The following is a 17778-nucleotide window of genomic DNA, read 5'->3' as shown; positions in this document are numbered from 1 at the left end:
AGCCCCCACTCTTGGCTTTAACAGTTTACTCTGATAATAGCAATTCAGCAGAAAGGTTGGGTGACACTTAAAAATTAATTACAATGGAGTTAAGTTAGGGAGAGAGAAGCTTGTTGTGAAGTTGCTAATACATTCAGAAACGTGATTGTCTTGTTTAAATGCTCTTGGCTGATTATCATTTTAGTAACCTACAACTAGTATCAACGTGACTTTTTGAAAGATCAGCAGAGAAACAACAACAAAGAAACTTCATCCAAGAAAAAGGGAAGAATGGAATACAATATATAAATAGGAATAAATTAAAAAAAAACCTTGAAATCAATGGAATTGTAACTCAAGCTGTGCCTTTGAACCTTTTGTCCTCAGATTTATTCCAAAAGCAAAACACTAGCTCGATCAGGCAAGATGGCATCACGTATCAAGGAACTATTCTTCACATTGTTCTTTATGCTGATAATTGTGCCATCTGCAAAGAAACAGTCATTCACTGAAGCTTTGAGTCTGATCTTCAGAATGTATCTATGGGAGAACTCTTATAAGCATTCTCCTTCAGGTTGTTGAAGATTTCCTTGGTGCCGTTTTGCCACTGTAGCACAAGATCCATTGGAGTTTTCCCTTCCTATGCAAGACAGTCAAGAAAACGTGATTATATTTCTTGGAACGTGATTTTTGCTAGCTTTTATTTTTTGGACTTGATCAATTTTGCTTGTAGGGCAAAATGAGAGAGAGCTGTGATATGTCTGGTCACATTGAGTAAACTTGTTCAAGAAGATAGGTGTTTCACACTTCTAAAATTCATGCTAATGTGGAGCCCTATCTGAACAACGAATGTGCTTCCAGCATATATAGTAGTATGTGCTGTAGCTTTGCCATAAATTCTTATTCGATCTATCACAGGGGTCTTCAACCTTGGCAATTTTAAGACTTGTGGAAAGCTGGCTGAGGAATTCTGGGAGTTGAAGTCCACAAGTCTTAAAGTCGCCAAGGTTGAGAACCCCTGATCTATCACCTATACTTCACTCAAAATCCACAATAAAGATAGTATCTTTATTAGGGCTAATCAAAATACCACAAAAGGATACCTTCTGTTCCAGATGGTCAATCCAGATCCTACCAGTGGTATCCAGCAGAAAATCTAATTGTTTTCTCATAAATCTGCCTACTTAAATCATTTTTAAAAACTATTTTACTCAGTTGCCTATATTTGCCCCAAAGAACCAGACCCACCTGCATAAATGCTCAAATCCAGAAAGGCAGTGAGGCACTGCGATATGGAAGGACATCAAATGGGGTGGGGGGAAGGGACTTCTTTTACTCATTTTGCAAGCATGTCTTCCTGCAGTGGTTTCAATTAGTTTTAGGATAAATTTCTACGAGATGTTTCCAGCTATATAAATGAGTTTGGAGGTCCAAAGTTCCGCTTTGGGTTGCATATTCTGTTTAAAATCTGCAGCCCTAACGAAAGCCACCTTAACAAATAAATAGTGCAGAAATCCCGGTTTATAAACGAGATGGAATGAGAAAGTACTTCAGCAGAGACGTGTACACTGCAGCTGTTGGTACCTCCTTAAGGGAACCGTGTCATTTTTTATTTATGGTAGTGAATTCCCAGGAAAATAGACATTTGAACAGGTAGCAGTCATGTGTGGCGAATCTATTACAGAATATTTGTGCTTCTCCAACTATGTTTCTCCAGGGAATGCCAGACCATGAAAAGGGTTGCTCCCCTAAGGAGGTGCTAACCGGAAACAAACGTCCCCTCTGAAGCACCTTTTTAGTTTCAAAGCCAAATAGCTTCATGAGGTTAGGCGGGGGGTGGGTGGGTGTTGCACCCCAGATCTGGCATGATTTGCCCAAATCATGCCATCCTCTTGTAGGAATCTAGCCATTGCTTCCCTCCACAAAATGCAGGTAGTCCTCAACTTACAACAGGTCATTTAGTGAGCGTTCAAAGTTACAACGGCACTGAAAAAAGTGACATATGCCTGTTTTTCACACAGCCGTTGCAGCGTTTCCCCCCTCCCTCCGTGGTCACGTGATCAAAATTCAGATGCCGGGCAACTGGCTCATATTTATGAGGGTTGTAGCGTCCCAGGATCCCCTTTTGTGACCTACTGACAAGCAGAGTCAATGGGGAAGCCAGACTCACTTAACGACCGTGTTACTAGCTTCACAGCTGCAGTGATTCACTTAACAGTTGTGGTGAGAAAGGTCGTAAAATGGGGCAAAACTCACTTAATCACCATCTGGCTTAGCAAAATCAACATTTTGGAGTCAACTGTGGCCATAAGTCGAGGACTACCTGTAGCATTGAATTCCGTCTTTGAAATAGCCTGTATTAAGTTCTCCTCTGAATATAACGTTAGAATCATTTGGAATAAAAATGAACAGAAAAATATATTTCAAAACAGTAGGAAGAGGTTTGGGGCTGGGAGAAGCCTTGCAATGTATTCATTTTGCAGTTTGTTAGTAATGAGTATAATCTGACATGTAATTTGCAATTTGTGGGCTTGATCCATCATATTTAAAATAGATGCAGTAAATGAGACTAGACTGAATCACAGTTACTATAAATACAATTGATTTCAATGTGTCTATATTGTCTGATTTCAACTCGGCGCTTCTACGTGACTTCAGTTTCGCAACAGTGAGGGGAGGGGAGGAATTGCAAAAAGGAGGAACTTACAATGTTCTTTACATTCAGGTTAGCCCCATAGAGAATCAGGAGTCGAATCATTTTATATCGGTTTAATCTCACAGCATCATGCATTGGAGCATCACCCTCCTAGGAGAAAGAACGAAATTTGCATATGACGGTCTTGGAGGCTGGTCATGCACAATTTTGACAATGCTTAACAAAAAAATGCAACCAAAAGCTATTATAAAAGAGAGATGAAATCATGGCACTGAGTTGGAATGATTGGTTAGAAGGGCATCCTAAACACTTGCTATCCTGTTATAAAAGAACACTGCCATTCCTTAAGTAGCTAGAATTCCTATAGAGAGAGAACAAGTAGGCAGATGTAGATATGCCTTTACTTAGCCTGCATCACTGTGCTAAACACTGTAAACTAACATCGGCTTCATAAATTATGAGAAATTCACGAACAGCATGTAATCTAGACAAAGAGCTAAGGGAATGCTTTCTACCTCTGAAAAACAAGTTGGTTCATAAGCTTAGTTTCTATACATTTATGGGTGTGTTACAACTTTTGGGGGAATATGGCTTTGGGTCAGGCTGCGGACAGATATGGGGTGAACATCTTCACTTTCAGACATTTAGTCCCTTATTCAACAGATTTACTGACATGATAATAGGTGCCTTGCCTTACAATCACAATGACTTACAATCGAAATTCTGGCTCAGCTATGGATGCAAGCTTACCTCTACTAAAAATTCATGCCCCTGGCATAAAATATACAAAGCGGTTGTTTGGTTGATAGTCACCTCTACTAATGGTACTCCTGGAGTACTATTCAACTCTCTTCCTTTATATTTGAATAATTTGTGGTCCACTTTTACAAGCACAAAAGGCCACCATTAGGTTCTTTTTGTTTAGTATTGCCTTCTGGTGGGCATGCTAACACCACCTATTCTATCTGTTACTAAGGAAGGAGATAGTATACTTACTCTGTCTTTGGCATTCAGATCTGCTTCACATGCAATGAGGTGTTCTCCACATTCATATTGGCCTGTCCTTACTGCCACATGCAAAGGACTGCTGAGCAACTAGTGGAAAGGAAAAAGTGGGGAAAAGCATAATCCATAACTGTAGACAATAAACTTGGATGGACAAGAGAATTTCATACAAGCAGGTTCCAGATTCATATCTTCCCTAAACCAAATTTACAGGACAATTATCATAAAATACCTTGTCTTTGGCATTTCTGTTTATCCCTTTGTTTAAGAGGAATTTCAGGACTTCTACATTTCCGCCTCGACACGTCCAGTGGATCGCCGTTGATTCGAGCTACATCAGAAGAAACAAAAGACAGGAGATGACAATAATAATGTAGGAATCATGAAAGCGCAGACCTGTTTTAAAAGCATACAGGCTCTTGGCTGGTCATCCTTTCGATTGGCAAAAACTTTTCAGGTTCCTGGACTCAGAGATTAACTAAAGCTGAAAGTTCTTTCAATAAAAAAAATCCAGATTTTTCTGGACACAGGTCAACAGGTTAAGACAAAGGAGACGATCATTCTAAGATCACGGTGACTCCTGAATATAAACTAATTCCTAATGACCAAAACTTGATTAAGCTGTGCTCATTGAGGAACAGCTTTATTCCAGGTTACTATTTTCTGTTTTGACTAGTAGCTACAGGTAGTCCTCAACTTACGACCACAATTGAGCCCAAAGTTTATGTTGCTAAGTGAGAAATTTGTTAAGTGAGTTTTGCCCCATTTTACGACTTTCCTTGCCACATTTGTTAAATGAATCATCCCAGTTCCTAAATTACTAACACATTTGTTAAGTGAATCTGGTTTCCCCATTGACTTTGCTTGTCAGAAAGGTGATCACATGACCCCAGGACACTGCAACCGTTGTAAATGTGAGTCGGTTGTCAAGCATCTGAATGTAAATCATGTGACCCCAGGGTGCAACGGTCATAAGTGTGAAAAATGGCCATGTCGCTGTTTTCAGTGCTGTTTTAGCTTCAAACGGTCATTAGGTGAATTGTTATAAGTCGAGGACTTCCTGTATTACTTCTTAGTGTCAAAAACAAATGCCTTTCTTCATCTAGTTCTCTATATAAAACATACCTTTGATTATTAAGCTACAGTCCCCCCACCTTTGGTGCTCTCTGGATAAGTTTAATTTCTCTTGGACTAATTTAATCACACAGGCAATAGGTCAGAAACCCCTAGCACTTGACTAGAAGCACTTAACTTGGCATGGAGGCCAAGGAAGTCATGTGTGTATCATTGCAGCAGAAGCATACCCCTAGATGGCAACTTGTCATGAAGTCCCCTTTATAAATTGTACAGTGCAGTAAACAACAGTCTCCTTAGCAATTACATCTGACCAGAGGTATGCATTGCTCAAATGAATAGCAGGGGTGGAGTCTTATCTGCTGGCCCCACGCCAAACAACTCACACCTCTTATCCGGCTCACTTCGTCATGTCAACTGGAAAGTCAACTTGAGAGGAGGGTTTGTTGTCTACAAAAGTTGGCTTGATGTGACTGAGAGTATGAATGAAACAGAGTGCCAGTGTGGCTTCGTTCATAAAAGGTAAAGGTAAAGGTTCCCCCGCGCATGCATGCTAGTCATTTCCAACTCTAGGGGCCGGTGCTCATCTCCGTTTCAAAGCCAAAGAGCCAGCGCTTGTCCGAAGATGTCTCCGTGGTCATGTGGCCGGCATGAATAGATGCCAAAGGCGCACGGAACGCTGTTACCCTCCCACCGTAGTGGTCCCTATTTTTCTACTTGCATTTTTATGTGCTTTCGAACTGCTAGGTTGGCAGAAGCTGGGACGAGTAACAGGCGCTCACTCTGTTAAGTGGCACTCAGGATTCGACCCGCCAAACTGCTGACCTTCTGATCAACAAGCTCAGCATCCTAACCCACTGAGCCACCGCGTCCCTACAGCTTCGTTCATAGTCAAGTTAATTTTAAAGACGTGTCCACCACCACCACCACCACCATAGGACACCAGGAGGCCAGATGATACATTGATTCTGTCTCTTTCCTTGTGTTAGCATATCCTATTAAAAATAATGATGGACAGGCAAATGGGCTCCTTCCCTTTCTCATAATTCATAATTCTTTCTCATAATTCTGTCAGGTGCTTTATGTATTTGTGAAGAACAGCATTAATGCATGCAGTTTCTGCTTACCATATCTTGGAATTCAAGTTGAGCCCCAGCTGCCACTAACTTTTCCACAATTGCCAAATGTCCTTGTGAGCATGCCCTGTGCAAGGCTGTACGCTTGTACTGTCAATTGAAAGATAGGTAGCACAATCAATAATAAACAACTGCTTTAAAAAAAAAATAAGGCATTATTTCTCCCTCCCTCTTTGTCCTGGTGATTTTCTAACCTATAGCCCTCAGATTTCCTGAGGATCCATCATATAAATACTAGCAGGGGTAACACTGTTTAGCTTTCTGGATCAGCCTAATATTAACTAAGTATATCCATCTAGATTGTGTGTTCATATGTATGACACCAGCCAGAGCATAGAAGAAATCAAAGAAGAAGTGCAACATCAGAAAATGTGGAGAGATCTGGCCCATAGAATTACTGGGGGGGGGGAGGGGAGAGAAAGAGAGAGGAGAGAAAGATATTAAGTATTGGATGTAACTGTCTATGGAAGCAGTTGCTAAGGTGCTTTTTCAAGAGGCAACTAGACTTTCTTTGTTTTTCCTTGAAGATGTTTTGCTTCTCATCCAAGAAGCTTCTTCAGTTCTGACTGAATGGTGGGCAATGGAAGATTTTATATTCCTTGCAGTCATCTGGTCATTTGCACTCTTTCTGAGAGCCATTGAGGCCACTTGGAGTTTTATCTGGGCCTTCAGGATCACCTGAATAGTGCAAACGGATGTGGAACTTTTTTGGAACTGCTGAACTGCTATTGGATGTATATGCTTAAGTCAGACTTTTTTTTTTTTGCAGTATTGGTGGAAGAAAGACTGGATTACACTCTAAGAAAATGACACTTTAAAACTATTTTGTAAGTTGTTTTCTCCCCTCCCAGAAAAACCTGGAAACTGGAGGTAGAAAGCTTAGGATGTTTCAAAGGCAACAATCCATTGAGCTACAGCTTCTAGTATCCTTTGGGGGAAACTGTTCAACTATGATCAAACAAATGGTACAGAAATCAATCAAAGCCAACATACCTCATCACAAGCATCTGGATCCCCTTTGTCTGCTAAGTACTTTTCAATCACTGCCATTTTGTTCTCCAAGGCAGCTTTTAAAAACGTGGGGACATCTACAGGTCCTGTCTGATGCAGAACAGAAAGAGATCATCATTATTGGGGGATGCCACTAAATGCAGAACAGAAGAAATTAAAATACTTTGTCACTTGAACGTACTATAACTTCTTGCTCAGGCTCCTTGTCAACCAGCACTTTGACCTTCTTAACTTTTTTCCTTTTCTTCAGAGTGATGATTTTTTCAAGGTCTTCCAAATTTTCAAGTTTTGTTCTCGCCTCTAGTTTCTTTTTTTTGAGCTGGACAAAAGGAATGAACAATACAGTAAGATGGTTTGCATTTGATTGTCCTGAAAGAAATGCAGTATACAGTATTATCAACATACAACTGTCAAGAATTCTCAAGCATTTCCAACTATGTTAAAAGGAGGAAAGGATTCATTCCCTCTTGATTTCTTTTACTATCCCTATCTCTCCCCTGCCTCGCTGATGCTCCAGGGCAGCGTCCAGCAATTACATCTCATAGTGTTCAATGAGCACATTTCTCTAAAGGAATCCAATGGTTGCGTCCGTTTTAATTGTGTCGTGGCAGGTGAGATTACTCGGTTTTTTTATTTGGATTTCTTAAGCTCACTAGTCATATGCTTAGGTGTGCAGCTGATGTGCAGGAGTGCAGATTTTAAAAGCTATGTTGTCAATAGGCATGTCAGAAAATAGCCTTGAGAACTAGAAACAACCATGGATTTTGTTTCTGAAAGTGATTTTTTCCCCCTGAGATCTCAGTAAAGGGAGTGTTGGACATGAGGTCTTGTACAATCAGGAATAGTACATCTGCACTGCTAATAAATGCATCACTAAATACATTAGATTAGAAGGTTGAATACTTGATTGCATGGATAAACTTACTCTATAAAAAGTTGTGGTAAGAGTAGCTTTTGTGGGGAATCTAGAGGGAGAGCTGAGAGCCAGTTTGGTCTATATTGGGTCAAGGTGTTAGACTTTAAAGCGAGAGACTCATGTGGACTAATCCTCGCTTAGGCACAAAGCCAGCTGGGTGACTTTGGGCAGTCCTTCTCTCTCAGCCTTAAGAAGAAAACAAGGGCAAGCCAATTCTGAAAATGCTGTTGAGAAAATTGTGTGGACTTGTCTATGTAGTCGTGAAATTAGTTGATCAAGAATCATCTTCCAAAGGAAAAGATGCAAAGGGGCCATTGGTGCAATAACTATTTTACATTGTGGAATAGGTTGTCACTTGATGTTGCACTCATTAACACCTTGTGAAAAATCACTTGAGCTGCTACCCTGTAAGAAAGATGTGTCAGCTTGTATTTAAAGCAGACACAACATACTCCTAAATGGTTCTCAAGTAACTCATAAATGCATCATGTAACAGATTGTTGCTGCTTACTCATCTACAGATCTTACCTTTGAAGGACTAGCAGGAGAATTTCAGGAGCATGTTCTAGCCAAATATCATTTGGCTGAATCAATACACTTCTCAATTTGATCTATAATGTAACCCATTAAAGTCCTTCATGCCACAAGACTTGGTTACTTGCAGGGTGAACATGTTTCTGAATAAGTTTGTCCACTTGAGAACATCTGTTCTGGATCTTCTCACCTAAACAGTGTCATGTAGCAAGCACCCAGAAGCCTACTTGATTGACATGCCTGCCTTATGGAAGAGCATTCCCCCTCAGATTTAGATGGCTCCCACCCTGCCTGCCTTTTGGAAGGATCTGGAGATCTTATCTACTATGTTAACCCAGACACTAGGTCAGAAGATTTTGTATTCATTTAATTTGTTTCCAACTGCTCAGGGCTGTTTAAAATTATTGTACCTCTAAAAAAAGTTTTACTGTCTTTTTCGGGTTGCTCTTTGCTGTTTAAATTGTGTGTGCCATCCTATGTTGCATGTTGATTGGGTGTCCATGTAAATTGATTTAATACAATAAATAACTAAACAACATAAAAGCTGATTCCTGTGCATTCTCAGAGGGACAGTAGACTAACATATACACAAATCCTGATCGGTTTTTCTGTACTAATGCTCCTGAATCTATCCAAGGGGAGTATATCAGATCCTTTGCCATGGGTTCAGACATTATTGATTATGATTAACATTATGATCATTAACATTAAATCAGGAGCAATATCAGTTACATCTGTAAATCAGTGGGATATTTTCTTCCAACAATTTTTTCCATTTAAGTTCTAGTCTGATGATTTGCTACTAAAAGCTTTAGTCTCTCTCTATCTCATCATCCTGCAGATCTGTTGGGACATCAATTTCTTGAGTTCCATTCTCTTGGGACCTCTGAAATGTTCTGACCCAATATGTCTAGAGCAGGCATTTCAAACTCATGATGTCACATGATGTTGCATGATGTATCGTGACTTTTTCCCTGTTGCCGGCAATGGGGTGGGCACGGTTTCAGTATGATGCATCTGGCCCATGGGCCGGCAGTTTGACATACCTGGTCTAGAGGATGCTAGTTTGAGGAAGATTGTCCTAGTGAGATTTGGTTTGTTTGTATGTTTGTTTGTTTTGGATAAGGGTACTCAAACAATCATTTGCTGTATGTTAGGAGCAGAACTACAAACATTTGAATTTTCTAATCTGATATTCCTTTTTATAGGTAAGTAGATAAGAAAGCAAATAAACCTGCCACCACCTATAGCATCTGAGGAGTGTTTTGAATGATACACATATGGACCAGTATCATATAGTTTCTGTGGTCAATCTTATCTGATGCTCCATGAGCAGTAGTCATTGTTCAGATTTTCAAAACAAAATTTCCCCAACTTGAAAATGAAATTGTGTTACATTACAAATGCAAAGACTAGGCACACCCCAGGGATTCTTAAAAGCTCATCCTTTTAATTTTTTCCAAGAGTCAAATTCCTGGTTTCCTCATTAAAATTACGGTTGACTGAACATTTTTTTCCTAATCCTTGCGAGACCACTTGCTGCCATTGTCAACCTCCCATCGCCCAGTTTGCTCCCACAGAGTTGGCCTCCTCAGGGTGCCGTCGGCCAGGCAATGCCGGCTGGTGACCCCCAGGGGAAGAGCCTTCTCTGTGGGTGCGCCGACCCTCTGGAATGAATTGCCCCCGGAGCTGCGGACGACCCCTGACCTTCGGTCCTTCCACCGTGACCTGAAGATGTGGTTGTTCCAACAAGCTGGCCTGGACTGACTGCGGTTTTAATTAGCTTTTTACTGGTTTTTAAATTGTCATTTAATTATTGTATTTATTGTTTAATTCTTTTTTAAATTTTCTATTTTATGTTTTTAATTTTTATTGTTGTGCACCTCCCTGAGTCCTTAGGGAGAAGGGCGGCATATAAATTTAAATAAATAAATAAATAAATAAATAAATAAATAAATAAATAAATAAATAAATAAATAAATAATCAATCCTGATCCAGCATAGTGCTACCAGACTATGTAGGCTTGTTCAAATATGATCATAAGTAGAGAACAACAGTAAATCAAAACAATGCTGATATATTCCCAGAAGATAGATAAAAACTCACGATTTTACCTCAGCTTGCAGCTCCTTCTCTTCTTTATAAGTCAGACTGCGCTGTGTTACTGAGGGATCAATGACTGTCTTCAGGTCTTCTTGTTTCTCTAATCTCACTGTAGCTTCATATTCTCCATCTCTGAAGTCTTCCGGAAGGAAGTCCCCCATTTCTCTACCTTCTGTCTTTTTGCCTGTCATCTATCAAAGAAAACATGTGCCTTAAGATTAGCGTTTCTTTTTTTTTATTGAAAAGTTTTTCAATACATTTTATCTTTAACAATCCCTCCCCCCCACCCCCTACCCAACCCTTCCTAGCCCTCCCTAACCCTCCCCCTTCCCCTTCCCCTTCCCCCCTCCCCCTCCCCGAAGATTAGCGTTTCAAAAGGTTGTCCCTGACAAACCAAGACATGGAGAAAACTTATTAAAAAAAACAGATTGTACAACCACAGAAAGAACTTGTTGACAAAAAAAAGTGAAATCAATGTCCCAAGATTGTCATGACAGGCAGAGCCTTGAGGAAATGGTAAGCAAGCTGGTAAGAAAGCATGAAACTGTACTACTGAGTGCAATAGTATATTTGCAAACAAGTATTTGTGGGAAAAGTTAATCATCAGGGTATTCAGAAGCAAGGATGCTGAAAGAAAAGGAAGCAGTAGGTGCAACAGATTGCCAAAGAGAAACCTGAAGGAAAAGTAAATGACATTGAGGCTTGGAAAGAGCCAGAGTGGGGGGAAAAAGCAAGAAGACTGTCATTAATTCCTTAAGAATAGCCTATTCAAACCTGTTGGGAGGTAGGACAAAATAGCACTAGTAGGGTAGTTATCAAGAGACTAAGTGGTTTGAGAAAAATAGTTAAGTTTTGAACCAATCTGAGAGACAAAGACAACGCATACAGTGAAATAGTGAAATCCAAAAGAAAACAATCCTGCGGTTCTCCCTCACACACAAAGGGATGGGGCTGGAGATAGGACAGTATTGACTGAGTAAAGAAACTGTAGACCAGGGATCTTCAAACCTGACAACTTTAAGACTTGTGGACTTCAACTCCCAGAATTCTGGGAGTTGAAGTCCACAAGTCTTAAAGTTGCCAAGTTTGAAGACTCCAGCTGTAGACTGATTGCCACTGTGGACTGTGGACGCATTGGGTTGCAACATTTGACACTCACATTAGGATGCTTGCCATCGTAGCAGCAGGGTGACCTGCAACAATGGAAGCCCAGAAGCTTTGAGTGATGTCAGGAAAGATTTTTAGATATTAATGTGAATTAGCCATACAATTGCTTAGCTGTATTGCAGCTGATCATCAACTAATACCAGAAATGCTACAGGTTGTCCTTGACTTATGACCACAATGGAGCCAAACATTTCTGTTGCCAAGTGAGATAATTGCTGAGTTTTGCCCCATTTTACAACCTTTATTGCCACAGTTAAGTGAATCACTGCAGTTGTTAACTTAGTTTCATGGTTGGTTAAGGGAATCCAGCTTCCGTGTTGACTTTGCTTGAAAGAAGGTCACAAAAGTTGATTCACATGACCCCAGGGACACTGCAACCCTCATAAATGTGAGCCAGTTGGCAAGTGTCTGAATTTTGATCACGTGACCACGAAGAAACTACAAAGATTGTCAGTGTGAAAAGGGTCATAAGCCACTTTTTTCAGTGTCGTTGTAGCTTCAAACGGTCACTAAATGAACTGCTGTAAGTTGAGGACTAGCTGTAGTTGCCTCAACTAAGCAGTTGTTGTCGTGATGGTATGATTACTAGCCACCTTTAACTAAGCACTGGCCTCAGAACAGACAGACAGAAAAGGGAGTGAGCTTGAATTAGAATACAGAATATTGAAGAAAAAATGTGTGCCCTTAATACATTTGTATTAAATTTAAAACCCAAGCCCGCAACAGTCACAGTAGGCAGCAGCTAAAGTTAGAGATTGCTATACCTCAGTGAAATCACTGAAACAACTCAGTGTGACTTCTATAAATCGCGGTGCTTCCAGTGGGTTTTAGTCACGACTATGTTTAGCTGGATGAAAAGAAATGGTGGAGAATCCATCCAAGAATGCAATGGGGCGTGTGTGTGTGTGTGTGTGTGTGTGTGTGTGTGTGTGTGTGTGTGTGTGTTTTAATATCTTACTCCCTTGTTCCTCCCTACTCTCTACAGACTGACAGACTCCTATGCCATCTGCTTTTGAAATCTTTTCTGGCTTAGAAAAAGCTTAAAGAGACTTGAGGTCCTGTGTTTGAGAAATAGAAAAAACTCCCGGGCTACACAAAATTTGCCACGTTGTTCTTGAGTCCACACCAGCTTTGTTTGCGAGTTGCTAACAAACTATATATACATTGAAAGTATAGAAATCCACATTTTATGAAAGATCTCTTTCAGATCAAACCACAGTATGTTCAATCCAATTAAATTCAATAATAATAATACACTCAGGAAATTACACAGGGCTTATCCATATACTTTCACTTTTTTTATTTTCTAGACCCAATACGCAACAATCCAGGTTGTCATACCTGCATTCCATGACAAATTAAACTCAGAGTGGTGGAATAGCTAAAGGGTTTGCTTATTTGCCAGAACAAATATGTTGTGCTATAATTACAGCTAAAGTGTTTGAGATAAGCAACTATTTCAGAAATACTTCTATTTTCTTTCCATTCCTTCGTTGCCATTTGCTACCATTAATAACTCAGACATAAACAGCAGAGGTGACTAGAGGCCTATTAAAGCTGGGTCATTTAAGTCCTGTTTTAATTCTTTATTGTGTTGTCTGGAATGGGAGTCAGAGCCAGACATGTGTGCCTGGCATAGTGTAAGCGTAGTTGAGAATACTTTGAATCACAAGGGCTGCTTTAATAGCTGTGAACCCATCACACTCCTACTGTTTTGTTGTATTTTCTTGTGAACTATTTTGAAAGTCTCAATATGGTAAAAAGATGGCATACAATAAATATCCTCTTTTTAAAATTTTGTTGGCACTTAAATTTAAGACCAAGCTTTTTTAAAAAAAAATAGTTTGCAAGGTAAACCACAGTACAGTGTATTTCTACATAAACTACTATTATTAAATGTACAACATGTATTTAATCTAAAGATAGATCATTTCTTCAGTGATTTCAGCAATAAAAATACGTTTCCCTATTGGCTTTCAGAATTTTACACACATCATCATTTCACTAGTCCTCATAATAATCTTTTAACATAGGACAATTATCATTATTGTCACATAAAGTTGGTAGTGCTAAAAACTATGGGACAGCAGCTCAACTCAGGCCATATTCATATGTGAATTGAGATTCAAATAGTAGATTTTTGACTCTTTGTTCTGTTTGCTTAAAAGGACCACACCCATTCACAAATGATATTTTCATTCCAATATAAATTTCCCTTAGAATGAATTCACCTTCTATCCAAAGAATCAATTTTGTCTTAGGGATACATTTCCTTTGACATGATGTTCACTCCACATGCTATTGAACTGGGGGTGGTGCCCACCTTTAAAAAAAATTATCACACAAGGTAGTTTGATACTTACCAGATCTTCTACCAGGAGCATCATCATTGTGGCTGTTGGCTGATCAAAAGCTGATAGTGCAGTGTGGTATTCCTCCTAAGAAAGATGCCTTTACTGTCCAAGGCAACTTGACTGAGACATGCCAAGCTCTGTTAGTTTATATATCTTTGCAAAAACTTCTTCTGCGTGAGATAATCTTCCAACCTGGGAATCCAAACAGTTCAGCAATAGGTGTTTTCACATTCCAGGCATATTAACTAGTCAGATCTAGTGTCAAGGATAGGAATTGGAGGGGTGGGGGGTGGGTTGAAGGAGGGTGAGGGGAAGAAGAAAAGTCCTGCGGTGTAACGGCACTGAATATCTGAATCAGTATGAAATACAAGAGCTTCATTCCATTTGGCAGTGACTAAATAGTTCAGCAATGCTAGTCATGCTGGCTGTCCAGTGTCCATTAAGACAGCTGTCTGCAGATACCACCCTTATCATAACTGGCTTCCACATGAACAACAGACTCCAGGAAAAAAAAGACAAGGCAGCCAGCCCTCGTTTTGTGGATAAACAAAGAAGTAGGTCAACTGATGGAAAAATAATTATTTTTGCGATAGTATGCCCTAGGGCTTATAAATAGTTCTGTAGGGAAATGGAATTCTTTCCCCTGCCCCATCCCCCCCCCAAGTCTCTCTCATACACACATACACACTTATCATGATGTCACTTGTCTATATTTGTCAAGAAGAATTTTCTGAGGGGATTATGAAGCCAGAGTGATGTCTCTGGTGCTAAAAGGACCGGGTGACATGTTAAGTTACCATCAAGATAAGAACGCAAAACTCTCGCCTGCTTTTCATTTTCTCTGGAATCTGTCACTGCTTATAAACAGGGATTGTGAGTTCTGATTTCAAGGGGCAGGAAGGTGAAACTGCAAGTTTAATGTAGATAAAGACTTCCAACCAAATTGGAAAAGACAGTAATTTTTTTAAAAGCTAACTCTCGTCAAAGGCATGCTTTTTAATGGAGAATTTATGGTGGACATTGGAATTTTGGCCCTAAGAAAATATAAAAGATCCATCAGGTTGATAATATCCTGATCTGTTTCATCAGTCCTCACTAAAAGCCATTTCAAAAGTTCATGTATTGGATTCTAAAACCATTTTCCATCTCCAAGTGCCTTAGGCAATGTGCAGCTTTAAAAAAACAAAAACCTATTCTTAAAAAAAAAGAATCAAAGTATAAAATACAGATCTAATAAGCTACAGTAAAGAGAAAGAAACATCCTATTAAAATCAATAGTCATATTAGCAGCAGGAATTTCAAATGAGTATCCTCTGTAACCTATCTGGGTCCAACTTTACTGCACTACTATATAACATTGCTAAATAAAATATTCTTTTCTGATAGCCATTTCCTTGGCAGAAGCATTCTCAGAAGGAAATAAATTGAAATAGGTAAGGAGTCAGAAGATGTGCTTAAAGTGGTTGTCTACAAAAAAGAGGAGCACGTCAAGGGCAAAAGGAGGAAATGGCATTTTATCCTTCAGAAAAATATTGGAGGACATTCCATGGCAGAGAAACAGATGCTGGGCTAATATTACACAGGGTTAATTAGAACATGGACATGGCCTTAACAGAACTCACCAGTCTTTTTATGGATTTACTAATTTGCAACAGAGACACAATTTCAAGAAATAATGTGGATAAGTGAACAAAAGGAATTACTGAAGCTTTACAATTAGTCCTCAATATAACATTAAGAAAAGATTAAGTAATACATTAAGAAAGTACAGTATATTGAGTTATTTTTATGGTATAAAAAAGAATATAAAATTTTGACCTTAGTGCCAAAATCTCTAATCTCTATTGTATTGTAAAAAGGAGGAGGAGGAGGAGGAGGAGGAGGAGGAGGAGGAGGAGGAGGAGAAGAAGAAGAAGAAGAAGAAGAAGAAGATATAAAATGTGCATGTACTTTGTGCACATATCTGTCCATTTTTCTATGTGAAGTTGGATAATATTTGTTGAATAATTTTTTCATAAATCCGACAGCTGCACATCATTTGTCATAAAAAGCAGGAAATATGAGAAGCTGCTTTAGTGTGCCTTTCCTGTATTGCATTGTCTGCACTGACTGATAGTTATTCTCAGACTTTCAGATTAAGGGTTTTCCAGGGATGAAATCTGGGTCATTCTACATGAACCGCACTGTCCTAGACAATTAATTTCTAGTCCTCAACTTTCTCTGTTTAGGGAAGGTGCTGGAGAAGTTGATTACCTCCAGCTGTTTACTGTGTATGAAGAAACAAATGGAATATTTGTTAAATGTGTAGATGACACAAGCTAGTTGAGATTGTTAATGCTTTAGAAGGTAGAAACAAATTTCAAGAATATTTGATGTTAAGGAAATGAGTGTCCCAAAGATGCTTTTTCAACAGGCAAGTGGACTTTCTTGTTTTTCTTTGAAGAGGTTTTGCTTTTCATCCAAGAAGCTTCTTCAGCTCTGGAAGCTTCTTGGATGAGAAGCGAAACATCTTCAAAGAAAAACAAGAAAGTCCACTTGCCTGTTGAAAAAGCATCTTTGGGACAACCATGACCTGGATGATTGAGAATCTCCATAGAAATTAAGGAAATGAGCTGAAAGTTCCTTGTTTTAATGATATGTAAACAAATATAAATTAGTAATAATATTTCTGAAACCAATTTTAAATTTTAATTGATTGCAAAATTAATACATGATCAATCATTCTTTTAGGCTGAACCAATAGAAATAGTAATGATGGTTTCCAAATTAAAAGAATAATTCCACTGTATCCATAATGCACTAGTTAAACCCCACTTCAAGTAAAGTGATCTACCCTGAGCATCAGATTTAAGGGTCAGCAAAAATAAATTTGGTCCATTAAAGGCATTGAGGAGGATTTGGGACTGGAAACCAAAGTCCTTTGAAATCAAATGAAGGAGTTCAATATGTTTTGCCTTGAGAAAATATGGCTGGGGTAAGGGAAAGAGTATGTCAACGCTGCTAACATTAGATGTTCTTCCTTTGACAACAGATGGAAATGTAGCGATCTTTTCTCTATTGCTTTTAGAGTTCGTTGATGCTGGGAGGGGGAATGTGGATGAGAGTCCAGCTAGTCATAACAATAATAACTCAGCCGTGGGAACCCAAGGTTATTAGGTTCAGAGTAGATAGAAATTTGGTGGGCAGGAGAGATGGGGAGAAAGCCCGCTCTTCAAGTTAATTGGGGAATGTGATTTATGACTGTTAATTGGAGGATGGAATTGCACTTTGCTACTTTGTGTCCAGGGGAGGGAAATTCAGTTTTTGGCTTCAACTATGTAGTGCCGATACTTTGTTTCTCGAATAAAAGATTCTTTAAGGAAAACAATGCCTTGAAGTTTTTTTTAAGAGATTCATCTGTCAGAACCATGACAGAGTTGCTTATTTGACTCATATGTCTACCTAGCTTAGGAAATCATGGTTCAGTATCTAATGGAATGTCTCACAGCAGAAGACCATGCTTTGTTTCAAACAGTTTCAGAGGACAAAACATGGAATAACAGTTTTGAAAGTTTGGAAATAATAACGAGCAATTTGATAATAGAACCAATTTCCTAGGGAGGATAGCAGGTTTTCTCACTGGAGATGTTTAAGTAGAAGCTAGACGGTCATCTTTGGAAGATGCTTTAATTTGGATTCCTGCAATGAACAGAGGGCTGGACACAACGGCTCCATTTTGATTCTATGATTCTTATGTTGTTTCAGTTATTCGTGAGAAGCCAGGATAGAAATTTTAAAAAGCAATAAATATAATCCACTTTAATTTGTTATATCTTCTACTGAATGTTGAATGATATCCAAGG

At 39.2% G+C, this 17778-nt stretch overlaps 1 protein-coding gene across 1 annotated transcript; it reads right to left on the bottom strand.

The window, feature by feature from the left end:
* Positions 1-390: 390 nt before the first annotated feature.
* On the bottom strand, positions 391-14207 carry ANKRD1 (ankyrin repeat domain 1). The gene is made up of 9 exons (XM_081329397.1): positions 13946-14207; positions 10427-10606; positions 7043-7180; positions 6844-6951; positions 5842-5940; positions 3873-3971; positions 3632-3730; positions 2687-2785; positions 391-619 (listed from the first exon to the last, which is right to left on the bottom strand). Exons 1-9 carry the CDS (start codon positions 13970-13972, stop codon positions 509-511), a joined length of 960 nt encoding a protein of 319 aa, XP_081185523.1. The 5' UTR covers positions 13973-14207; the 3' UTR covers positions 391-508.
* Between the last annotated feature and the right edge of the window lie 3571 nt (positions 14208-17778).

This window comes from Vipera berus, assembly GCF_964194415.1.
Source record: "Vipera berus genome assembly, chromosome: 5".
NCBI classification, from domain to species: Eukaryota; Metazoa; Chordata; class Lepidosauria; order Squamata; family Viperidae; genus Vipera; species Vipera berus.
This window is presented reverse-complemented; position numbering and strand designations above follow the sequence as displayed.

Excerpts from the sequence above, each read along its gene's own strand:
- ANKRD1 (XM_081329397.1), bottom strand. The coding sequence starts at position 13,972 with ATGATGATGCTCCTGGTAGAAGATCTG. Across the intron at positions 2,786-3,631 it reads ATCTGAATGCCAAAGACAGA|GAGGGTGATGCTCCAATGCA; the intron begins GTAAGTATACTA and ends TCTTTCTCCTAG. Across the intron at positions 620-2,686 it reads ACCTGAATGTAAAGAACATT|GAAGGGAAAACTCCAATGGA; the intron begins GTAAGTTCCTCC and ends TGTCTTGCATAG.